The sequence below is a fragment of the Marmota monax genome, unplaced genomic scaffold, assembly GCF_021218885.2.
Source record: "Marmota monax isolate L192 unplaced genomic scaffold, Marmota_monax_Labrador192_F-V1.1 WCK01_AAM20220418_F8-fsc00001, whole genome shotgun sequence".
NCBI lineage: Eukaryota > Metazoa > Chordata > Mammalia > Rodentia > Sciuridae > Marmota > Marmota monax.
In genome coordinates, this window is record NW_026693777.1 from 58,509,234 (window position 1) to 58,536,513 (window position 27,280).

A 27,280-nucleotide genomic window follows, 5' to 3' on the forward strand; every position below is an offset into this window, starting at 1 on the left:
CAGCCTCTTGCTGAGATTCAGGAGGCCTAATATGTCTTCAGGCAGTGGAGGGTTATGGTAAGGACAAAAGGCTCTAGAGCCTGACTGCCTGGGATTGTTATTGGCTCACCCCTTACCAACCGTTTGGCCTTGGGAAATTATTTAACTTTTTTAAGCCTTGGTTTCCTTCTCTGTAAATGGGGACTACTCATACACTGCTGGTGGGACTGCAAACTGGTACATTCACTCTGGAAAGCAGTATGGAGATTCCTCAAAAAATAGGAATGAAACCATCATTTAACTCAACTATCCCACTCCTTGGTATATATCCAAAGGATTTAAAATCAGCATACTACACTGACATAGTCACATCAATGTTTATGGCAGCTCAATTCACATTAGCTAAGCCATGGAACCATCCTAGATGCCCTTCAACAGATGAATGGATAAAGAAAATGTGGTATATATACACAATGGAGTATTACTCAGTCATAAAAGAGAATGGAATTATGGCAATTGCAAGTAAATAGGTGGATCTGGAGACTACTGTGCTAAGTGAAATAAGCCAGTCCCCAAAAGCCAAATGTACAATGTTTTTGCTGTATGTGGAAGCTAACCCACAATAAGGGAAGAGAGAGGAAGGATAGATATTCAATAGATTAGACAAAGTGGAATGAAGGAAAGGAAAGGCGGGTAGGAAAAGGAAAGACTGTAGAATGAACCTGAAATACTTTTCCTATGTACTTATATGAATATATCACAGTGAATCCCACCACCACCATGTACATCCACAAGAATGGAGTCCTAATTAGAACAAGGTATATTTCGTGCTTGAATAATTTTATAAAAATTAATTCTTCTGTCATGTATAACTAAAAAGAATCATTAAAAATTTACAAAAACAATAGTGTGTACATCAAATTTAGAGATGTTCTGAGGATTCAGTGATTTAACAAAGATGGCCTTTAGAACCCATCCTGGCACACAGTAAGTGTACATACATGCTAACCATGCACAAGTGTGAGAAGCTAGGGGACTCTCTTCTCCCAAGTTATGTGGAAAGATATCAAGGTGACTGTAAGGACAGATACTACTGGACTTCCAAAGTAGGTCTCCAGATCTCCAAAACCATACATGCATATTAACTGCTTCAAGAAAACACCAGGTTACTCTCTGGCCTCCTTTCTAAAAACCCACACCAGTCTTCACTGTTACTCATTAGCTGGGTTAAATGCTTTTGTGTTCTCACTGTAATTCTGCCTCACTGTAAAAGTTTTCTAGAAAATATAACCTCATACTGAGAGATCCTAACTATGGAAAAGGAGAGGAGAATGATGTCTCTAAAGGAAGCGGAATTAGTTCCTTGTTTTGCAGAGTTACTTACCGAGATGTTAGGAAATGCTAACAGATCTTAAAGATAAATGGGCACTCTGTCCCACCAGCTAAATTTCCCCTTCTCTTGGATCTCTTCTATCTCCAGGCAAACTCCATAGGAGATGGGCTCAGTCAATGCACTGTTTTCAAACACATTCTCTTAAGAAAATGTGTATACACAAAGAAAAAAAGAATATGGTGGCCCTCTGCTCTCATAAGAGAACAGTGGTAAGTGGAAATTATTACTAGAGCCTGAGACACTTAGTAAACAGGGAAACTCATACCTAAGGACAACTTGAGAATCAGCAACCCCTCAACTCATGCCAGGAGCCAAGGGGAGCACCTGAAAAATGCTACTATCTGTGGCTGCCTGCTACTGTGAGGAATTTCAGGAGTTTCTTTCTGCTCCATATTAACTGATGTGGACACATTTTAAAGTCCTAGAAGGAAAGCAGGTTAAATGTTTTCTCAGAAGACAAGTGACTGGAATTCATGAGCATATTGTTCACTTGCAGGAGTCAGTCTATGGCAGACCCTTACATTAGAAATTCATTTATGCCTCTCAAAACCCCTATGAAGTAGGTATTATCTCATTTTAGAGATTATCATATATATGAGTTAAAAGTTAATGAACATTATCAGATAACTCATCTGGCCAACAGCAAAACCGGTTGGACTCTGTAGACTGACTCTAGGGTCTGAGCCTGGGGTCACTCCCTCTCCTTCCCTTTCTTCCATCCTCTTTCTGCCTCCATTTCTTTGTCTACTGTGTACCTAATTTTTGCCACATATCACCCCAATCTTCCCCTTACACTCAAGATTGATTTGAAAGGAAATAGGTATACGGCCTCTTAGAGACACAAGTCCCATTCACAAATAGTCAGTTATAAAAGTTATACTATAACTTTTTATACTATGTCTTCAAATTTACATTTAAGAAACAAGCAAGAGCAGGCAGAAACCATGGGTTTTCACATAGTGAGATGCTGCATAAACGTGCGAGGTAGGTGAAGAGTGCTGGCCCCGCTGGCATATTTTTCCCTTAGCCCTACTCCATGACATTCATCAGGCCTTCGCCAGGTTAATATATTTTGCCACCAGGAATGTCGCCCAGTGATTATTTTCATGACTACAGTAACTACTTGAAGATCTCATTCAGTTCATGGTCATTAGAGAAGAAAACCTAAGAATAATTTTTTCTGTGGCAATGCTTTGCCAGTCTTTCCTTAGAAACCAAATTTATGCTAAACACTGCAAGGCAAATCTTAGATGAATAATGTCTTTCCTCTTCATCTCTGGACAAAGGTCAATTTGCAGCTCAGCCTCAAGAAAGAACTGGAAATGTTAGGCCACTGGAGAACCACTTCCATCTGAAGTGGCCTCAGGATATAACATTTCTGAAAACTCCAGTTTTCAGAATTTCCTTCATTAAACATTAACCCCAATTTTCTCCAGGAAACATATATTCATGGTTCTACTATGTGCCAGTTGCAATGTTGGGCTTAGTTCCTTACCAACAAAGAACTCGCAGCTACAAGGGCTCCCAGGTAACCCTGGCAGGTGCTCAACGAATGTAGCTGGCTTTGCAGTCCACTTTGAAAAGATTTATCTGGGTCTCATTTAACATTAGATCTGAACTGATTAAATTATAGTTCTGTAACACTTTGCTGTTACCTGGAGTCAGACCATTCTGATCCTGATCTATAGAATTGAGCTAGGATGCAACAAGCTTCATTAATTACAAGGTCAGGCATTACATCCCTTCCCATGATTCTCAGTTTTCAGGTCAAAACCTTCTTTAGAAAATATATTACTTTTCATGAATTCTCCCTGAGAGTGGAAGGAGGGTAAATGACTCCAAACAGGAAGCATTTCTCATTATTATTACCATGAAGGGTACAAAGTAAATAGATGCAACACCAAAGAGGTGATTCTTACCAAAGATAATACATTTTAAAACAAAGAGTTCAGTGAGAACTGGTTCTAACAGACTAAAATGTTACTTATACAAATCCCATTCAAAGGTTTCCAAAGTCAAAATCTATGGGATTACAAAATCTAAGAAAAATATATTATAGACATAAAATAAGGTCTGGGATTGACCAACACTTATATGCAAAAGTTTAAGTGTGATTGTTTGGGATTTGTGCTATCATATTTAGACCATTCCCACCTGACCAGAATATAGGAGCGCATGGTGACATGAAGGAGACTTAAATTGATCTAGTTGATAGGGACAAGCTTCATGAAACTGATGCCTATTCAGATGAAACAGACAATTTGCAAGATAAAACAGATGGGCAGTCAGTTTGGGAAACCAAATCCTGTATATAATATGAATATAGATTTTTAAGATAAAGGCATAGACACTCAGTTTTGAATTCCTCATCTTTTTTCCTATCAGAAAAGGTTTCACAATGTACTATTAGTCCTTCCATCCCATCGCTGACAACCTGCCTGATTATAACCATATGTAGGTTTATGGACTACATTTTGGCCCATAGGGGTCAGAAGACCTATGCTACAAATTCTGGCTTGGCTCCTAAGGAAACTTCAATTTAGGAAAGTCACTTCATCTCCTCTGGGTCTCAGCTTCTTTATCTGCAAAATAGAGGCACAGGCAAAGCAGCAAATTTGTCCCTTTTACTCCGGTTAATTGGAGGAGTTAAAGAAGATGAATAGGACTCCTGGGACCCTTGCTCACTCTCAGAGTCCGTCTGCAATTATTCTGTGTTTTTCTTGCCTTAAGGAGCAGAAGTAGCTTTTCACAAGATACCACAGCTGCTGGGAATGGTAGAGAACCTAGTCTGTTTTTAGTTTCCCTGCACAAAGCTCATTATGAAAGAGTAAGTGATAGTGTTCCTATCATGTGGTTTCTTGACTCTGCACTCCCTGCAGAGCCTCTCAGCTTAATCTGGGTACCCCAGACAGGCAAGGGTAGTGAACTGGGGGCTCCCACGCACATAATGAAACTGGGCTAATTCTCAGCAGGAATACTGGCACAGACCAAACTCAGACTCCCACCTTCGTGTGAATAGGCTTCAAGATTGATATCAGGGACATCCCGGAAGAGCCACAATGTACAGGAATCCTGTTCATGGCGATGCAGCAGTGCAGGGGAATGAAATCTGGCTCTTAACAGGGAAAATAATTTGTTAAATTGGAAAAATAAATAAACTACAAAAGGCTCTTCATGCCTTCTTTATTCAAGACAGTTGCTTCCTGAACAAAGTTTCTAAAGTTAGAGAAAAATTTTCTTTTTATTAATAAATCACCCAAATTAGGGTGGGTTCCTCCTCCAAGATATGATACCTTTTTATGGTTTGTAAACCAAATGTCTACAGAGACATCAGTAAGCTAGTTGAAGATGCCTGTTTTCTGCATATATTTTCATTTCTTAAAAACCTCAAACAGACTGACTCTCTGCTTCTTCCCTCTTCTTCTTTCTAAAATTTCATTGTTATGCTTCCTGGTTTCAACCCTGATGAAAACAAAAGCCAAAAATATGTGAATTGGGCATTTCTTGTCTTTGTGAAATACCCCAAAATAAGCCAAATTCATCTGTTCAGATTTTCAATAGCAAGTAATAGGACCAAGGCATCCTTTAAGTGGTAACAGCAATTTCAAAACTTTATCTGTGAAATGTGGGTTATGAAAATCAGTATAGCCACCAGTAGCTATGGTTCTAGCCTTCTTTCCTATCATTTCCGTCACCACACACCCGTCACTCCAGCCACACAAAGCCACTTGCCTTTCCTGGAACACACTTCTGTGTCTTTGAATAAGATGCTTCCTCTGCCTGTAAAGCCTTTCCTTTCCTGGGTTATTTGATAAACTAATTCTTCCAGACCTAACTCTGTACCTCCTCTGAGAAGCTAACTATTCTCTCCATTCTCCCACAGAGGTTAGTTCCTTCTTCTCCAAACCCACAGTGCTTTGCACATAACTCTTGCCCTGTATTTGTGAGTGAGCTATCTTTCTCACTAGATTGAATTCATCAGGGGAAACTCTGTCTGGATCATTTTTTTCCTATATATATGTATACAAAGATCTTAAATAATATTTGTTGAGTCAATGAGCCAGAGCATGATGGTAACTCTCGAGGTCTCTGGAAATAGGGACAGAGAGGTGAGAGATACAAGAGATGGCGCCATGCGTTAGAACACTGGCTGCACACTGGAATTCGCAGGGCACTTATGCTCTTTTCTGTCTGGGATTTACCTCCAGAGACTCTGATCATCTTAGGAGTGGAACATACAGTCATGGTTATTTTTCAAAAGTTCCCAGTTCAAATGTGCTGCTAGTATTCCAAACCATGGGGTCAATAAAATCTTTAAGGGCATTTCTCTCACACTTTTCTTTTTCACCTTTTATCATTGAGTGCATTCTCCAAATATTTAATATGATTGGTGAATGGGCACATATTCCATGCCACTTGTTTTCAAAAACATTATTTTATTTACTGTTTAAAACAATGCTGGGGGGCTGGGGATGTGGCTCAAGTGGTAGCACGCTCGCCTGGCGTGCGTGCGGCCCGGGTTCGATCCTCAGCACCACATACAAACAAAGATGTTGTGTCCACCGAAAAATAAATAAATAAATATTTAAAAAAAAAATAAAACAATGCTGGGAGGCAAGAATTATTACTGCATTTTATATTTGGAAAAACACAAGATGCAGAGAAGTCAAGAAATGAGTTGGGATCAGGCACCCATGGAGTAGCAGAGCCAGGACTGGACCCTGGAATGCCCATATGGAGCCTCTGGCTCTTTTACCTCCACCACAACTTCTCTCTGTGGTCACTTCACTTCTCTAGATCTTCTGAGGATTAGATCCCCTCTTCTATGAGTGGGATTCTGACAATTTAGCACACTATCTATGACTAACTTATTCTAGATAAACTGTACTGTACACTTAGTCAACCTTTTGTTGTATAAGACTATTTCAGATTAATTTGAAAATAAGTATTCTGATTTCTTGGTCTGCTCTGACAGGAAGAAGTATGGAGTACTCGAGTCAAAGATACTAATGTCCCACCAATTAGGCAAGCTAAAGGGGGTGGGTATCTTAGAACCTGTTCATACTCAGGCTGAGTTTAGACAAGAGAAGAAACCTATTGCAGAATCCTTGATTTAGCATAGAGTAAACCACAGAATCTCAGCTAGCAGACAGAGACATTATTATGCTTTTTAAATTTTTCTATACTCATATTTTCATTAGTATTTTAAAAAGGGGAAGAAAGCTAATAATTTAAAACCTGAACATCCAAAAGTTCTGTTACATCAAACTCGTACTTTTTATTAAAATGCTAGATGATTCCCTAGCAGATTTACACACAACTTTAGAAAAAGGTCTATTAGCTCTTTTATAAAAACTAGGTTACACTGTAGCAGGGAACTTCCTTCACCTACAAAGAGGGGTGAGACCAAACAGGGGAGAGCTGACCCGATTCATTACTTAAGCAGCAGAGATGAGTTTGTATCATGCAACATGACATTCATCTCACTTAGGAAATGAAAGGAGAACACCAGCTGCGTAAATTAGAATCAGTGATAATACAGCTGTTAGCTACAAACATTTGTTTGGCACGAATCAATCTGGACTCTCCTGTAGTTTGCTTTGATGGTCTCTCTACTATCTTGTTGACTAATGATGAAATCATGGTTTGTTAATCTAACTGAATAAAGAAAACACTATATCAAGCAAAATGCAAACTGTTTTCCTGTACTTTACTGAAGTGTTTATTGATTCTGTTTATAAGAGCCCTTTCATATTCTCTTATTAAATATTTACATGTATTGCTTATGTATTTAGCTGCATAAGAAGAAATTAATCCTACCTTTAATCTGTGTAACTTTGTTTGCCTTTTAAATGCCTTTTGCTAAAATAAAATGGAAATCAGCCACCTCAAATAAGCTTCTTGTTGCTGACTATTCCAAACATTTTGTGTAACGAAAGGTCCTAATTCCCTAGGGTAATCATAACAGAAGCCACACTTAAATCCATGTTTAAGTGACATGTTCAGTCTGGAAGAATGTATATAATATCCTAAGTAGCTTACAAAATTAGAAAAGAATACATAGATGAAGAAATAAATAACTACAAACTAAAAAGGGGCTCCAGTATTATGTGACCACTTGATTTGTCTGTGAAAACTGTCCATCTGCTACTATTAACAGATAATTACAAGTTGGTTTTCATATTCTAGACAAATGCTTCTCCCTCAGGTCCTTTAGCATCTGCCAATGATGTCATTCCAAAGAAGAAACTAGGAGATACCTCAAAAGCCACAGAATTGGTTTCCATTCAAATGAATGTAAGCATCTCTAGAGAAATATCAAATGTAGACTTCAGTGGAAAACTTCAGCTGAAACTTGTTCTGTGTACACTGTAATTAGGCTACCTCACCATTGTGTTTCTAATGACAAAACACTTCACAGGGCCACCTTCTGCACCATTCTTTTCCCAATTTCCTCTTCTTTCTGTTTTTCTTCCTCCCTTTTTCTCGCCCCCCCCACTTCCTCATTGCATATTTCCAGTTTTGAAAAGTACATATTTTACATATTTAGCTGTTAATGTTCTTCCTGTAGAGATAAAAATTTCCTGTCATTATAAAGCTACAGTAATCAAAACAATATGGTAATGTTGAATGGACAGACACGTAGCCTAGTGAAACAGAACACAGAGTCTAGAAAAAGACTCACACAAATATGGAGAACTCATGCTTGAGAAAGATGCAAAGGCAATTCAATGGAGACAGGACAGGCTTTTCGAGAAATAAGTGTGAGCAGCTTGGGTTTTTAGCTCAGTAGTTAAGTGCTTGCTGAGCATGTGTGATGCCCCTGGGTTTGATTCTGAGTATGTGCGAGTACGTAAACACACATGCACAAAGAAGAATAGAAAAGAAATGGTGCTTGACCAGTATTCTATGTTTTTAAAAAAGGGAGAACTTCAATCTCTACCTCATAACATATACAAAAATTAACTCAAAGCAGATTATATGCCTAAATGTAAAACAAAAACTCTAAAATTCCTAGAATGAACCAGAGGAGAAAATCTTTGTGCTCTTAAGGTAAAGCTCTCTTACAAGGCCAAAAACCTGATTCATAAAATAAAATACTAATGAACTAAATATTATCAAAATCAAGAAGGTCTGCTCATAGAAAACATTGTTAAGAAATGAAAATTCAAGTCACAAACTGGGAAGAAATATTTGCAACATGTAAAGTTCTTGTAACCAGAATATACAAAGATCTTTCAAAATTCAACAATAAGAAGACAAATGATGCTCTCCCCCACACAAATTGGCAAACATTAAAAAATATACCTCACCAAAGAAGACATTCAGTGGCAAATGCACAAAGGAAAAGATGCTCAATAGTAGAGAACTGGAAATTAAAACCACATCAAGAGAACATCATACACCTAATTCAAATAACTAAAATTTAAAAAGACTGTCCATACTGAATGTTGATGAGGATGCAGAGGGGTTGAAAATATTTTACATTGCTGGTAGGAAATTTACTTGGAAAACATTTTACATTTCTTAATCTGCCATATCATCTAGCCATTACATTCTTAGGCATTCCACTCTTAGGATGTATATATCCAGATGAAAATTTGTACACAAACGTTTGTAGAGGCTTTTCTTTGTAGCAGCTCCAAACTGCTGAATAGATAAACAAATTGTGATTTATCCAAAAGGATGACTACTATTCAGCAATAAAAAAGAATAAAACACTGATATACACAGCATGGATGGATCTCAGAATAATTCTGCTGAGTAAAAAATAGCCAGATAGCAAAGTTTATACCATATGTCTCCATTCATATAAAATTCTAGAAAATGCAAGTAACCTAACCAGAAAGCAGATTGGTATCTGGGAATATGGGGGGGGGGGCGTGGATGAAGGGAGAGATGCAAGAGAGAGATTGCAGAGGGGCATTAAGAAACTTTTGAGGGCAGTGAACATGGCCATTATCTCAACTGTGCTGGTGGTTTCTCAGGTGGATGGCTACATATGTCTAGACTATCAAGTTGTACATTTTAAATATGTGAAATTTACTGTGCATAAATTATATCTTAATAAAGCTGTTAATAAAGATCTAATAAAGACTTAGATCTTTAAGTCTATGTGACTATTTAAAATACAGTTTAATGGTTTTAAAGTAAAAAATACATTAGGAATACATTGATGACATTCTAAAACAATTAGAACCTGAAATGGAAAAATAATGACAAGTGTGAAAGATGATATATCATGAGCTTTGTAATGTTTTGAACAACCAATAAAAAAAATAAAAATAATGACAAGACATTATTATATGATAATAATGACATCTAGGTAGAGATTTCCACTTTGTGGATAGAAGTCTAGGGCTCAAAAGAGAGATTAATAATTACAAGGGAGCTATTTTAGGGAAATTTCCTAAATGAATACTGTGTTGATTAACTTAATTGTTTACTTTCATATTGTTAAATAAAAATTTAAATAAATGTGTTAGATGAAAATAGATGAGTTAGAAAAAAACTGTTGGTTTTATGAGAAGGGAAGATAGTTGGGGTGGAAAATAAATAGTGATTAATCTCCATGTTCAGAAACCTATAGATATGACTAAAATGAACCCTGAAACTTTCCTAAGAATATTGCTTTAAGCAGATAAGGGCAAAATCAACAAAAATTGCTTAAGAAGATCTATCCAGTTGAGCCTGAAGAGTCAAATTGCTTAGGAATTCATTGGTGATTATCGGGGCTCCGTTGAACATCCTATGCAGAGGGAACTAGTGGTCCTAGGGGCATAATGATGCAATGAGATGGTATTATAGCTGTGCTGAACCTGCAAAATCCTCTGGGGCAAAGGCCTAGAGCACAGAAGAAACAGAGAAAACAGGAGGGAGAAGTTCATGAAGATCTCAGGTGATTTTTACCAAATATTGACTTTATGCTCTTACTGCTAGGGTAAGTCCAGTTCATCCATTTGTAAAATATGGGGTGATGGAAGGGGATCTTCATATGCTGATGCCTGACATACAATAGTGAATCAAAATGATTTCTATCTGAAAGATCAATCTTAGTTTTAAGACTGTCAAAGTCATCTCTGAGAAAGCTCATTAGTACCTTTCTGGGCTCAAAGGCTACTCCTGTATATGAGGAAGAGGAGTGAAGGAAAATGAAATTTACTACAGACTGAGAAGTGGCACAGGAAAGGTTATGTTATTCATTTTTGAGGTGCAGCTTGTGAAAATAAGTCTTACTAGTTTACAGTTGTGCTGTATACATCACAGTTACTTTCTGAGAAATATAATTGAAGGGGGACTCTGCTCACATGCCAATTATTCCCCTGTACTCATCAGCCATTTTACCATATCACAAACCCTATATTGTTTTGAGTGTTATGAACTTTCATATGTTTGCAAGTTCTTAATACAATAATTGCTTAGGAATTCATTTTGGACATTTTTTTTGTCTGTTTCTTTGTTAACTCATGAGTACAGGGAATGCTTTGGACCATGTTTTTACTTTGCTAAACAGATTGTGATATTTTTTCTTAAGATGCTCGGAGACAGATAATAGCTGGAATAAAACTATAAACTTACAAGATAATGCAAGTGATACTTTTCAGTTTTCACAAATGTTATATTTTAGCATAATCTAACAAACTTAGAACCATAAGTTTTTTTCTTAAAATAGCCTGGGAACATGTTGTGAAGTATGACCCAACTAATTGATTTATATGTAAACCAGTGATTCTTGAACATCAACAGATTTACAAATCACTAGAAAAACTGATTAAAGTGAGACTTCTTAGACCCATTTCCAAAATCTCTAACTTATAGGCTTGTGGATGGTGTGCATAAATCTGGATTTTTAAAGAGTACACAGCCTCCACTACCACCACCACTTTGAACAACTACTGAAAAATAATGATTACTACATTACATTTTTTCAGCAATGAAATTTTATCTTATGACAGAATTGGAATGTAGTCAATTCAGGTTGAAGGAATGACCCCCACTTTAGACCATTGCAAGTAATCTTAAGTGAGTTCCTTAATAGGTACTCTCTTCCAATATTCAACCATTGTAACTTCATATCATATACAACCACAAGAATGGGAAGTTATAATCCATGTATATATGATATGTCAAAATACAGTCTACTGTCATGTATGACTAAAAAGATTAAAAAATAGAAAACACAGTGAAATAAAAAAAAAACTCTCTTCCAGCATTGCATTCTAAATAGTACACTATTTCACCTAAAAAGAAAAATAATTCAAAAGCAATTTATCTAAGCAAGCACTGAGGCAATCTTCCAAAAAATGAAATAGAAGAGCAAACACACACACACACACACACACACTTACTAGAAGTCAAAAATATTTGTAAAGTACTTACAAAAGCCACAAAACAAATAAAGAGTAAAGCTGTCAGAAGAGAGCAGGAATTAGTTTTCGACAGATATATTATTTGCAAATGGAAAGTTCAGATTCAACTAATATTTACTGAAATCTTACAATGTGCTAAGCAACATGATTGGAACTTTCAAATACAATTATCTTAATCCACAAATAAGTCTGTAGGGAGTTATTCTTAACTCTTAGCGGATGAAAAAACGAAAGGAGAGACTAAATAATTTGCCAAAAATCATACAATAGGAAATCTGGGATCTGATCCACAGTTGTTTGAATCCAGAACCTCTCCTATTATACCACACTTCCCCAAACATAAGTTGTTCTATTAACTTCACTTAAAAATAAATACAAAACAATGACAACTAATATTTACTGACACCTTACTGAGAACCAGACTCCGTGTTAAACACTTTAAATATATTAGTTCATTCCACCCTCACAATCCATTTAGTATATATAATTCTTAATCTACAGACAGGAAACCTGAGGCCTGTAAAGATTAACAACATGTACTGTGAACAAATCCATACAACCATAAATAGATATTTAAATTAAGTCTAATTTTCTGATATCACTCTGACATAATTTTAATTGCTCTTAGGGTAAGTTAAAAACTGGGTTTGGAATTTCTTGTTGGAAAAGTGTGTTTTCCTCTACTTTTTTGAGAGAAAGGCAAAGTACAGTGTTGTGATAGTGTTTTTCCAAGTTTCATTTTAGCAAAGGACTGATGAGTACTTTGTTTTCCTTTAAGGGATTCTAAATAAAGGACGGAGAGAAATGAACTCCAGCTGAACTACATTAAACTTCTAAATTTACTAAACTAATTTTGTGAGGTGTTATTTGGTGATCATTAGGTTGATCACACTGATCATTAACTGTTCAGCTCAAAAATTATCTTTGCTTATGATAAGCCACTGGCATAGCTTTGGAGATGGAAATTAACTTGCCTGAATGTGATTGAGAGTAATATAACCTCAGAAACAGAAATATGGTTATGGGAAATAGCTATAGGGGAAAACATGATATTTTTTTCTAATTTTTTTTCATGAACTTTTGTGATTTCTGAAATATTAACTGCTTTCTACTAGAACACTGAAGTCACATATTAGTGACTGAGCATGTGGGGTTGAATGTTGGCTAGTCCTACCACCAAGTGTGGAGGAAATCAGTTACACAACTGACTCCTCAACTTGTCCCCTCCGGTATGACTTTTAGGGCTGAGGTTTCCCCATCGTCCACCTCTATACAGCTTTTTGCATCCTATTAAAGAGACTTTTAAGGAGAAACACACTAAATTAGTATAAAAACAGCATCTCTAGAGTTTAAATTCCCATAGAATAATTTAAAAAAGTAACTCTTTGTTCTTAAGAAAGAACACTGAAACCTAATCTTTCATCCTACATTTCAGCCAAAAAATGTGTGTGTATGTAATATATATATATATATATATATAGATAGATAGAGAGAGAGAGAGAGAGAGAGAGAGAGAGAGAATTAACAAGCTTTTTCTAAGTGCTGGTCTTTAATAATTGGCAAGGGAGATAATTTTAAGAATTGAATGATACAAGTATTTGTTGATTATCGGCCAATATCAAGCAACAGATTATTCACAAGGGTCCCCACAACCAGAATACCTTTCCTCCAAGTTCTATTTATACTTTGGTTCTCATGCCACTATAATTTCATTTTATCCAAAGATATCAATAATAAGAGGAAAGAAATTGTCATAAATTCTTCATAGTTGTGAATGTTAAAAACTGGAATTTAAGATGTAAAATTATCTTCTCCTTGAAATAGTTTATCTTTGAATAAATTAACTTTTCATTCAAATGTAAACATCTCAAACTGATGACATTTCTCCTAGATGTGCACACACATTTGAAAACCATGTGTATTTCTCCAAGGTCTAGTATAGTGCTTGGCAGATCGGTGCTCAATAAATGTTTGTGGAATTGGCTTGAGATAACTTAGTTTCAAATATTTAAGTCTTGTACCAGAGATTGTCAGATAAAAATCATCTAATGGATCAAATGAGATTTTTAAAAAGATGCAATTTTAAAAGTTAATTTTAGGGGAAGGGGGTACTGAGAATAGTGTCTATATCCTTTCAGAATTAAACACTTCTGACTATTCTTTCAACAAAACATGTTTCATTGAGAAACCATCTTTCCCAAGTATATCCTTTGACAGGTCATTCCTGATTTTCATGGATACTGTCTCCTACATGTGAGATAGTATGCAGCCAGCCCCTTAGCTAGGGAGGCAGCATAGCACTGTGATGTGTACAGGCTCTGAATATGACTCTTGGCCCTGTCATTTACTAGCATGTGACCAGGAGTAGGTATTTAGCCCTTCCCTGCCACACTCTGCTCATCTGTGTACCTCCTAGGGTTGATGTGGAGACATGGTGAGATGCTGTGTACAAAGCACTTAGCAAGTACCAAGCACAAAGTAAGTGTTCCACCAATGTTGGCTACTGACACCCCAAATTTAAAAGCTTAAACAGAATCATTCATTTTTAACAACTTTACTGAGGTGCAACTCATATGCCATAAAACCTGCCATTTTGTTGTGTACAATTCAGTTGTTTTGATTATAGGATATTTTACATCTCCCAAAGAAACTTCATATCCATTAGCAATCACTCTCATTCTCCCTTCCTCTCTGATCCTGACAACCACTAATCTATTTTCTGTCTATACATTTGCTATTCTAGATATTTCAGATAAACAGAATCATAAAATACGTAGCCTTTTGTTACCACCTTCTTTCACTTACAATAATGTTTTCAATGTTTCTTCAGGTTGTAGCATGTATTTATACTTTATTCCTTTTGACTGAATAAGATTCCATTGTATGGGCATATTACATCTTGTTTGTCAACTCATCACTGGATAGACATTTGGGCTGTTTCTACCTTCAGCAATCAGGATTAATGCTGCTATGAATATTTCTGTACAAACTTTTATATCCTGATTCAGTCTTTTCTTCTTTGTGTAGCTAACAAATATCTAAAATGCATTTTATTGTGCATCAGATACTATTTTAGGTACTGAGGAGAATGCCAAAAGGACAGACCTCAGAGGGAACGTCCTCATCCAAAATTGCATGTATGACTAGAAACTGCCATCTTCTAAAACTTATAAAATCAACACTAAACTGATAATGCAAATCAGCTCAAAGATAAAAGGAAGTTATTTATGAAATTAAAGCACTTCTTAAATATTTTGTACTAGATAAATCAAGGGCTTTTCTGTATCCAAATGTCCCTAAAATTGTACTCTTAAGACTCTAGTTATATCAACTGAAGTAAACAAAGGTGTAATCCCACTGACTATAAAATACCTAATGTGAGATTATGAGCATAGGGTGATCTGATCTACATGAAACCTAGAGAAAGAAAGCCAAAGGCACTGTCATTCTAGAGCCAAGGGAAACAAATAAGGAAAGTCATTTTTGCTAAAAAAAAAAAAAAAAACGAACAACAACAACAACAAAAAATTCTAGATCACAGTGAGAATGCAGTATGAGTTTGGGAAACTGAAAGCAGTAAGTGAATTTCTGGTAAGGAGACCAAAGCAGAACATGATGGTCTCACTCAGTTGATTATTAGAGACTTAAGCCCACAGAGACTGAAGTGACTAAAATGTGACCAGATGAGTACCAGAGGGAGGGAGTGAAGCCCACAAGTCTGCATGGGGGTCCATCTGTGTCTCTGGCTGAATGCTAAGCTGGTAGTGCAGAGGGAGAGTGAGACTGAGAAAAGAAAAATATCAGGTAATTTGCCTAATAATTGAGAGTACTCATTGAGGGATAGGAGACATTAAGTTCAGAGATGACAGAGTGGAAAGACCTTGTTGAATGCTGGAGGTATTCAATATAAACACTAGAAGGATCTCAATTTACTAATAAAAATAAACCAGTCATAACAAAGCTTGAAAATAAGTCTTGGAAGAGTTAAGCTGGATCTTAAGTAACTTAACTGTGTGTGGGGGGGCAGGGAGCCCACTCTTTAAAGAAAGACAACGAAATCTACATGTTTCAGTGTCCAGTATCCTGCCAAAACTAACAGAAGTGAAAAGAAGTATACCCTGGAAAACTATCAGTCAACAGAAATAGATGCAGAGATGAGAGAGATAATAATATTAACAGAGAAGGACTTTAAAAGAGGCATTAGAAATATGTTCACAAATTTAAAGGAAAACAAGGATACAGTGAGGAAGGAAAGCTAAGCTATATATACGTATATGAACTCACAGTTTCCAGAGCTTAAAAATGCAACATCTGAAGCACATCAAGCATTACAGAAGATAAATGAGCTTTATGATGACAAGCTATCTAGACTGAAGCACAAAGAGGAGAAAAGATGAGAATAAACTAAAAGAGACTCAGTGACTGATAGGATAATGTCAAGTGATGCAATACATAGGTAATAAGTAGAGGGCAGTAGAAGGAAAAAATACATCTGAAGAAATAAAAGTCTAAATGTTTCTGAATTTGATGAAAACTATAAACTTGAAGGACCAAAAATGTGAATGAACCCCAAACAATTTAGGAAAGAACAAATACATAGAAACACATCACAATCAAATTGCTGACAACCATTAAAAAGAGATATTCTTACATGCAGTTGGAGGAAAAGGAAACATCATACACAATGACTGTGGAGACTCATCAGAACACAGCAAGTCAGAAAAAAACAGAATGACATCTTCAGTGTCTTTAAAGTGAAGCAAAACTGTCCAAATAGAATTCCATATCCAGAAAAAAAGTTATTAAAGAACAAAATACAAATTGAGACATTGTCAGACAAACAAAAACTAAGGGAACTCTTCACTAGTAGACCTGCCCTACAAGAAACATTAGAGGTGTTTTTAGATAAATAAATAAATAAATAAGAAAAATATAAAGAAACAATTCTAATAATAATAATAATAATAATAATAATAATAATAATGCTACAAGAAGGGAAAGAGGGCCTACCCCAAAACAAAAGAGGGTCGGAATGGCTAATATATTGATAAGTGCAAAATAATTTTGCCCTCCCATTTTAAAAAAGTTGTTAAATATAATTAAATTTTTAAAACAGTAACAGTAGAAATGTATTCAGAGTCACATAACGTGAAAATAAATTAGGGACAAAAATAGAACAAAGGATATGATGAATGAAAGAATACTAGTGTGTGATTATTATATCATAAAGAAGAAACAATACAATTAATGACAGACTGTGATTAAGAAGCATACTGTAAACACTAAAGCAATCACTTATAAAACAGGTGTAGCTAATAATGTGAATCAGAAAACTAAATTAGTCAATGAATTCAAAAGAGGGTAGAAAAAGGTGAGGGGGGAAGACCTAGATGGACCGATGAAAACCAAAACAAGATGGGAGATTTAAACACAACCTTATCAATAATACATTAAATGTTGAATAACAACTACAACAGAGGACATAAGAGAGTACATATCATATTGTTATATTTATATGAAGTTCTGGAATAGTAAAATTAATAAAAAGGATTAATGATTGCCTGGAGCCAAGAGTGTTAGCTGGAAAAAGGCCTGAGTAATCTGTGGTGGTTACATGGATATGTATATTTGGTATTTAAATGGGTGTGTTTTAATGTATGTAACTTATACTTCAGTAAATTTCTTTAAAATGTTAAAAAATCTACAGTGACAAAACAGATCTGAACCCAAGAGCTCTGACGACAAGTACTTACATTTTTACTGACTTGTCATACAACTTCTTGTGAGGCCTGAAAGATGAGATTCCATCTATCTGTTCCATCTAACTTTCTACTACATGGTGTTGTAACATTTTTTTTAAAGGTGCTCAGTTTTTAGATTTAAATATCTTGGAAGAAAATATTAAGTGCTTAGAAATTATTAATAAAAGCCTAAGACCTATTTAATGACAAATAACTAAAGGGATTCCTACGTAGGAAGTCAATATGGTAAAGACTGTCCTTCCCTCAATTTAATATGAACATATAATACCAATCAAAATTCCAATGAGAGTTCTGGGGAGAAAGTTAAGATGCTTATAAAATCAATTTGAAATTTCATCTGAAATATTAAATGGTCAAAAGGTTTTGAAAAACTAAAAAAAAAAGGCATAATAAGGGGGTATCTTGTCTATCACATCACAATTTCTGAGACTTAGTAACTGGAACAATAGATAAATAAAACTATGAATCATAAAACAGAAACATGTAGACATGTAAATTTATCATATAATGTTATATTATATTAAAATGAGTTGCAGAATGATACATTCTTTAATAAATTATACTTAAATAATTGAGCACTAGTTTATTTTTTTTTTGTTAAAAAAACTAAATTAGGCTCCTACCTGTCATTATACAGGAAAATAAATTCCAGCAAGAAAAAAGATTTAAACAAAACAAAACCATAAAAATACTGAAAGAAATGGGAAGAACCAATGTGTATAAACTTGAAGGGGTTTCTCCAAAGGGACAGAAAACTCAGAGGCTGTTATGGAAAAGAATAAGACATAACTATACACAAATTTAAAACTGTGCATGGCAAATAACTTTTTAAAATGTTAAAATCCAAGAGCAAACTGTTAATAATATTTACAAATTATACAACAAACTTAAGATTAACATACTTGACATATAAAGAGATCCTATAAATGAAACCAAAACTTTAATGCCTTCTTGGTAAGCAAATTAAAATATAAATATCCTTTTATTTTGCAATTACATTTCCAGAAACATCCAATGGAATCTATCTCTCTCTCTCTCTCTCTCTCTCTCTCTCTCTCTCTCTCTCTCTCACACACACACACACACACACACTCACACACACACACACACACAGAATCTCTTTTGTATCTCCAAAGGCTTTTATTTCAATAGTTTGTATAATAAGAACAAAAGTGAAAAAAAAAGTTGTTGGTGTGCACATTAACAGAGGATTAAATACTAAATAATATTGATGTAAGAGAATGTCATGTAGCTATTAAAAAGAAAGAATATCTTTTGGTACTGGTACAACATGGTATCTGTATATTACACTCTTATTTTTATTATAAAGTTTTATTAAAAAATTACACTGAAGTGTCTTACCTGACTCTATCATGACCACTGTTCAATTAACAGAAAAAAAAGATTAAAGCAAGAAAAGATGCCTTAAGTATATCATGTACATTTTAAAAATATGTATATCTAATTCTCCAGTCTTTGAATATAAAAGCAAGGAAATGATGGTGGAATGAGATAGACATTATTACCCTAAGGACATGCATGAAGACACAAATGGTGTGAAAATACTTTGTGTACAATCAGTGACTTAAAAATTGTGTTCTACATGTGTAATATAAAATGAATTGTATTCTACCATTATGTATAACAAATTATAATAATAAATAGTTTAATTTAAAAATACAATTAGCCAATAAAGATAGTAAATAAGGCCCCAGTTCATTAATTTTAAATGCAAATTAAAACAATAAATTTACCAATAAAATTGGCAAGTATAAACATTAAAAAAAAGAGACAGATTTTAATTACAGTTCCTCTTGTCCTTTCTGATTAAACCACATCCTTAAAATACTTTGAAGATTTCTGGTTTCAGTTTCTTTAAGTGGAGTAGGGAGTTAAAAACATTTGCCAAGCCATCCAGGCTCACACTCTTATCCAGATTTATATTTTCCCCTAATCTTTTATTATTGTCTTTCTTGCCTACTTCTAATTGGTTGCAGTTTGTTTTTGTCATCTCTCCTTAATAAATATTTTTCAAAGCATTAGACTCAGTTCATCAGAAACAATAATTCCCTTTCATACTCTCATTTTGGTTTACATATTTCATTAAATTGAAAAAGTGTAACAAAACAAGTGTAACAAAAATTTTGGAGAAACAAGCAAGATTTACTCTTGACAAACATAAAACTAAATAATCTCTAAATGTAAATTAACATTTAGGACCATTAATCCATCTTTTATGAAATTTTTCATGAATTTAACAAGAGTCAGTTAAACCACATATCAATTCTCTATCAACTGATATTATCAACTTTCTAGACCTGTACTCTCCAACATGCTAGCCACTGGCCATATGTAGCCATGGAAATGTGGCTAGTCTGAATTGAGGTGTGTTGCAAATGTAAAACACATACCAGATTTCAAAAACTTCATAAGAAAAATAGAATGCAAAATATTGTGTTAATAATTTTCATACCAATTATTTGTTGAAATAATATTTTGGAAATACTGGATTAAATTAAATATGTTGTGAATATTAGTTTCACTTGTTTCTTTTAATTTTTTAGGTTACCAGACTTAAGTGACAAATGCTGCCCTTGTTCTCTTTCTTTTGGGGAACACTGTTCTGGACTTATAGACATCCTTTGCAATGATGATAGCAGTATCTGTGAAGTTCAACTTGAAACAATGAATCAGAGTCTCTCTTTGGGCATTTGTTACCTGAATCAAAGACATACTGGAGTAACAATTTATACATCTCCCTAATTACATATGTGATTCTAACATAAGGGATTTATAAACTTGATCTGCTACCTCTTTTGGTATGAGCTATAAAGTAAGAACAGTTTTCACATTTTTAAATGTTTGTAAAAAAATTATAGGTATTTTTTGATTTGTAAAAATTATGTGAAATTTAAACTTCAGTTCCTGTAAAGTTTTCCTGGCACACAGTCACACTCATTTGTTAATGTATTATCTATGACTGCTTGGTGCTAGTAATGCATAACTAAGTGGCTGCAACAGAGCCCACATTGCCTGCAAAGTGTACAGGACTTACTATCAGACCTTCACTGGAAAAAGTTTGCTGACCACTGCTCTGTATCATCCCTTACAGCTCATAGGGCATAATTATTTGCCAGTTGCAACTACAGGAAATCAAGAGAAGGAAATGCTATGTCTCAATTCTCATCTTTACTAGAGACTAGTTAAGCTTTTCAGCTTCTTAACTTGCTTCTGCCATATGTTCTTGAATCAAAAAAGTGTCCAGAACCACAACTTCTGAGACAATTTTTACACAGACAGTACACAAAAAAGCTCAGAGAACTGTGCATCCAATAGTTAAAAATGTCAATCTTTGCTTTCATATTCACCCATGTTCTATCTCTGAGATCAATATTACTCCTAAAGGGCTTGGGTACTAAGTGCCCGGTGGGTATCCAGCTTACAGTACCATCTTCAGTGTCATGTTCCTCCGCCCATGGTTTCTCAGGGACCTACCTCAGTAGAGCCTGTGAATGCAATCTTGTCTATGCCAATGTGAGACGCTATTGCTGCCCCAGCTGTTGGCCCATATCCTGGCACAATATTGATGACTCCAGGTGGAAAGCCAGCCTAAGAAAACAGAAGTGGAGGAAATGTGTTTTGTGAAGGTCCACACAATCAGACTCTGTAAAGGGAGTCGGAACCACTCCTGAAGTCAGCTTCCCCTACCTCTTTGATGAGTGCTCCCATGTAGAGTGCGCTGAGAGGCGTTTGCTCTGCTGGCTTAATCACTACTGTATTGCCACAGCACAGAGCTGGAGCAATTTTCCAGGCAAACATCAGCAGGGGGAAGTTCCACTGAAAGGGAAAACTCAGGGTTGATAAATGGAAAAATATTCCTCTACCACTTTGTTTCTAAGCTGTGACTTTTTGATTTTTTCTTAAACTAGTCCACATCATAAATCTTGTCTCCACAAAGCATAGATGTTTGGATTTTTAAAGACTTCATTAAGAATAGAATAGCAATGACCTTGAAAATCTCTTTTTTTCTCTCTATACAACAAATTACTCAGCTACCCACCAAAAGAAACTTCATGATTGAAAGGAAGTTTTTGTTTCTTTACTGCTGTTGTTTCATATGTTCTTAAAATTAGGCCTTTCGGTAGGGAATGCTATCAGTGGTAGAATGCATGCTTAGCATGCATGAGGCCCTGGGTTTGATACCCAGCACAACAACAACAACAACAGCAATAGCTTTGTTTCCAATAAGTTCTTGTGTTTGAGACTTTCTCTTAAATATAGGATTTTTACAGCAGGATTTGCACATTAATGTGAAATCTATTCAATATATAAGCACTAAAAAAGAAAATTTCTAGCCAGACAGGGTGATGCACACCTGTAATCCCAACAGCTTGGGAGGCTGAGGCAGGAGGATTCCAAGTTCAAAACCAGCCTCAGCAATTTAGCAAAGCCTTAGGCTACTTAATGAGACCCTGTCTCAAAATAAAAAATAAAAATGGGCTGGGGATGTGGCTCAGTGGTTAAGTGTCTCTGGGTTCAATTTCTGGTACTACCTGCCCCCCTGCACCGAAAAAAAAATTCTAGGGATAAATTAAATTTTTAAGTCAATGGTACTTCAAGATAGCAGTTTTTCTTACACACATAATCATAAAACACATATGACTACAAAAAATAAAGTAATAAAGTATATCTCCTGATGAGTATGCAAAAATTTTTATCTATCTCCTTTCCACAGAAAAATAATCCAATGATAAAAAATATATTCATGAGAATATATGAATTTGGGGCCTAAAATGGTTGAAACTGATTTTAATAGGACATCTAGTTTGTTTCAACATAAGTTCAGGCATGAGACTCATTACTATCAGGTGTCATTGATAATTTCATTAAGAAAGCAAGCAGAATTCCGAGTCCCCTGGCTGCAGCGTCTGACCACACTGTGTTTCTGCCTGAAGCCTCTCAGCTGCCATCCTTGAAGGATTCTCACTGGCTCTGGCAAGCCTGCAAAAATATACAAGTGTCTTGCCTTCACCAAACACCCAATTTCTTTTCCCCTTAGTTGTTTATAAACTTGGGAGTCCTCCATGATGTTTTAATTCCATCTACAGTATATAAATCTTGGAGAGCAGTAATTGAGCTGGAGCTGGCTGACAAACAACTCTTGTCCTGTCAGAGAAGCTGTAGCTCTGAGAGCCTGGGGAAGGGCAAGGGGAGCAGGTTTGAATCCTACAGTGAAGGTGACAGAACCACCCCTGAGCTATCTAAGCAGGAGTCCCCTGGGGTAGGAGCCAAAGAACTTCAACCAAACTTCTCATTTTCCCTTCTCAATCTCTTCTCATAGTTACCCAGGACTTATTGGTCATTTGAACAAATAGCAATCACTCTCCCAAATCTCTGACTCCCAAAATCAAGATTATTTTATTATGTCCTAAATTTGGAGAAGAGAAATCTTGTCTATCTTGTAAGAGTTTAATTGATTCTTCCCTTGAAATCTTGGCCAGAACTATTAGCTAGTACTGTTAAAAGATTCACTGATGTTTTTTATTGTGCCAAGGGTGTGTATGAGAAAGAGAGAGAGAGCAAAGGACAGTGTTTAATGTTCCAATCCAAACACTAAGCACTACATCTATATCCCTTTACAAGACAGACAACAGCCCGGCATGGTTTCAATTATGATCATGACGTTAACTGTACTGCTGTGTCTTCTGTAGCGTCTCCTATCTAGATTCTTGTGAAAAGAGACAGTGGGAAAGAATGGGATTGAAAAACTATATAAATACTATGCCTGGAAACATGGGGAGTCACAGTTCTAAAAAATAAACAAGCAAATATAACAAAGCATTACTTTTCCATAAGCAGAATGGACATCCACAACCAAGGGCAAGTTATTAATACACTGTGCTTTGCTTTGCTTATTTTAATCATGAGAATTCCATGACTTGAGAACTCAACTCCTGGTAACAGAGCTGAAACTCTATTAACCTGTTCAAATAAGCATTTGCAGGGAGGCTGTTGAAGATATGTCAACAACATGAGCTCAGTTTTTTCTTCCCAGTAATGGAAAACACACATAGCTGAGGACCATGTTTTATGTGTCTTTAAAAGAACTGGGTCAAATGAAAATAAATACAAGGTGCGAGGAGATACACTCACTGGGATGATCTGTCCACACACTCCAATGGGTTCGTGTCTCGTAAAGGTAAAATAGTCTCCATCTGAAAGAAATAAGCACGAGCATGGTCACTCCCAGCAAATTTAGGTTAGAAAAATAATGCACAGGGAGAACATCAGTGGCAGCCAAAAAAATAAAATAAAATAAAATAAATGAAACTGGATAAATTTCCTACTTGACTACACACAAAAGCTGGCAGAAGAGCGATCACTTGGCCTGGGGTACCTATGGCTAAGGCTCCCAGACACACAGAGTTGATGAGAGGACCTCTAAGGTAAATGAAGGACAAACTTATGACACTAGAAGCAGTCTTGGGTGGGGATGGGAAAGTTGTCAATTATTAAAAACTAAAATTTTATAGTAAGTATTAAAATAAGACGTAGGACACTTATTTGAAAAACTAGAGTAACACAAATGTTTAAGTAATTTCTAAGTATTAAAAATATTAAAGAAAATACTATTGGGCATATTTAAAATGTTGGGCAACGGGACAAAGTAAGGAGTAAAGTAAGATATATGCCAAGAAGAACTCCATCAATAACTTAAAGCTTCCATCCTTGAACTAGATGTGAAAATGAACCATACGGGTTAAAAGTAAAAGAGCTTGAGAGAAATTTAAAAATCTTGTTTTTCTTATAGAAGCAATAAACAATTTGGATTATTAGCCAGAAAGACCAAAACAAATTATTCTTTAAGGAAATGTCATGGCTTTTATCTAAGTAGTATTAAAAGCCTTCTTGAACTAACCAAACATTTTTAGCATATGGCTTTCCTTACCAGAACTGGGTAAAGTCTTTGTTTTCCCCCTACTGCCAGCCCTTTGGTCACTTCATTAGAGTTGTTCTCTCTCTCAAAACAGTCCCTCAGGGAAAGTGAAGACACTCAGCTAATATTCAAGACACAATTGTTAGGAATGCAGATGCAGGTGGGGACAGGAGTGTGTGGATTGGGGAACAAGAAAAAATGTGAAGGAGACTGTTTATCATTGTCTCACAATACATCTTAATCACTAATATTTATCACACAGATTTGTTTTAACTAAATTCAAAATTATGCATTTTAAGTATTTACAATAAAGTGTTTCCCCCCACCCCTCTTTTCTCCTGGACCTTTGATCTCTATCCTTTCCCAGAATTAACTGTTATTACTGGTGCATCTTTTCAAAGAACCTTTATTCACATACAAGTGTGTATCTTTTCCTTTTGTCACTTCTCTCTTCATTTTTCTAAAATACAAATGGGATTATGTTATTTACTGTATTTTATATTTTATTTTTCCTATAAAGCTAACACATCTTTTTAATAGCTGAATGCTATTTTATTGGCTGAATAAATAATAATATTACTAGGAATTCTCCTGAGGGACAGAGAGAGCTCAAGCTGTTATAAATAATGCTGCAAAGCCTATTGTTTTATACATCTTTGTATATCTGTGGAACTTTTTAAAATCAAAGTGTACATGCATTTTTATATATTTTCATAAATATTTGCCAAATTCCCCTTCAGAAAAGTTAAAACAATTTGCAATTTTAACAACATGCTATACTTTCTACTTTTTAACACCAGACTTTGATGTCAGACAATCTGGTACCTGGGGAAATGACAAATTGTTTTTATTTGTGTATAATGGTCTATGAGTGTGAGCACCTTTCATGTTTACTGGCCATTTTCAATTGTTCCTTCAGCTTAATCTTCATTTGCCATTTTTCTATGGGGGTTTTCATCTTTTTAGTCATTTGAAGAGCTCTACTGTTATTAAGGAAATTAGTTCTCTATCATATTAGGGCAAAGCTTTTCTGCTTATCTTTTGACTTTGTTTTATGGATATTACTTTAAATTGAAGAAATGAGGAAGTTGGCAGGTTCAGCAACTGTAGAGAATTTTTTTTAAATGTGTCACCATTTCAAAAAAAGTAGCCAATATGTGGGAACTATCCATAGGATGATAATAAGAAGTCTGAGTAATATTTTTTAAATCTAATTAACTATATCTGCTCTGTATGCAGAGAACTCATGGATCATCTGAAAAGATTCCATTTTTTACAACAGTACAGGTTATTACCTTCTTTCAATTTATGAATCTCTGGAAAGGGTTTTCTGAGGAAAAATAGGCTAAAGATGTTTGAACTGGGCTCTAGAACTTCTGAATTCAGTCTATATCCTCATCTGGACAGCGAAAGATGACACCTCGCATCGTACTTGTAGTTCCTGCCAAACTTGCAAACTATGCTTTTGACATAGTCCCAGCTGGGGCTGTGGCATACAGAAGTCATTCATAGCTACCATGACCCTGCTGTGAATTCCACTGAACCTTGAGATCAGGGTTACCTGTGGCTAGGCCAGTCCTTCAAAAGCCACCTTGACAATTTTTGCTACATCTAAGTATTAACTGCTCTACCACTTGCTTAATAATTTCTCTTAAATCAATACAACTTTAAAAAATATGTACATGACTACTTGTTAGCCTCACCTATGAAAAACTATGAAATAACAGGTTTTAAGGGCTAGCAATATTTTTTCTAATATTCATATATTCTTAAATCCCAATAATGAAGACTAAAAACCTTGACTAGTTTACTGTATAGAATTATCTGGCATGCTACCAATGCTATATGGTAAGCTACATAATGCCTTTGAAACTTAAACATGCACACAAAGCACCTTTGAACTATTATATACGATTCTGAATCAACAGCATTGGAGTGAGATTTGAGAGTCGGCTTCATTCCATGTGACCAAGTGATGCCAGTGCTGCCAACTACAGGCCACACTCCATGTAGGAGACCCAGAGGAACTGAGAGGGAAAGGGCAGTCCATAGGTGTCACAGTGACCTGCAGTGGCTTCAGAGTTATGTGAGCTCACTTTCTTTCACGTACTTTTGGCCTCTCTGATAACTCTACTACTCTATCTGAAAGGAGTTTAAAGTATAGGAGAATAGAAACACTGTTTTTAATACTTTCAAAATGTTCAAATAAGAACAAGGCTACATATTTGTATAGAACCTTATAAAATACATTCACAACTTTATTTAATTTCATACTCAAAAATATGAAAAAATAATGCAACTATCATTATCAATATTTTTTATGTGGTGAAGGTATGACAGGGAAGTTAAATTCAAAGTGATATAACTGGTTAAGTTGTGGCTCCTAAACTTGGATCTGGGTCTTTGGACTTCAAAGTTCTTTATCCGCAAAACATATTAATGACTCGTTTATGAGGCAAGTTGTGTAGATAACCAGAGACTTAGAATATAATAGAAAAAATAAATACAAATGGGATATAAAACAAAAGAAACCAGTGACACTCTTTTATAAAGAAGGGTGAGATGATTCTTTGAGAATATGAACATAGGGAACTCACATAGACTCTGGTATATTAAGTTATAAAGGGAACAACACTACAGGGCCACTTCCCTTTGGATGACTGAGTGGGTCCAGGACTGACAGCCTTTCTCCCTTCTATCCAGGCTGAGTCAGTTCAAAGGGGACACAGGGTCAATTCTTCCCACCACCATAGATCGTTATGGTTTATATATGAGGTGGCCTCAAAAAATTCATGTGTGGGACAATACAAGAAATTTCAGAGGTGAACTGACTGGGTTA

General features: G+C 35.5%; 1 protein-coding gene across 3 annotated transcripts in view; it reads right to left on the reverse strand.

Moving 5' to 3' along the window:
* Aldh1a2 (aldehyde dehydrogenase 1 family member A2) overlaps window positions 1-27,280 on the reverse strand; it is an 89,500-nt gene that overhangs the window by 15,073 nt on the left and 47,147 nt on the right. For all 3 annotated transcript variants that reach the window (XM_046461792.2, XM_058584840.1, XM_046461793.1), the window contains exons 5-7: window positions 23,658-23,719; window positions 21,213-21,341; window positions 21,000-21,113 (exon numbers count right to left, since the gene is read on the reverse strand). In XM_046461792.2, the coding sequence (XP_046317748.1) occupies window positions 21,000-21,113; window positions 21,213-21,341; window positions 23,658-23,719 (305 nt within the window). The remainder of the gene's footprint in view (window positions 1-20,999; window positions 21,114-21,212; window positions 21,342-23,657; window positions 23,720-27,280) is intronic.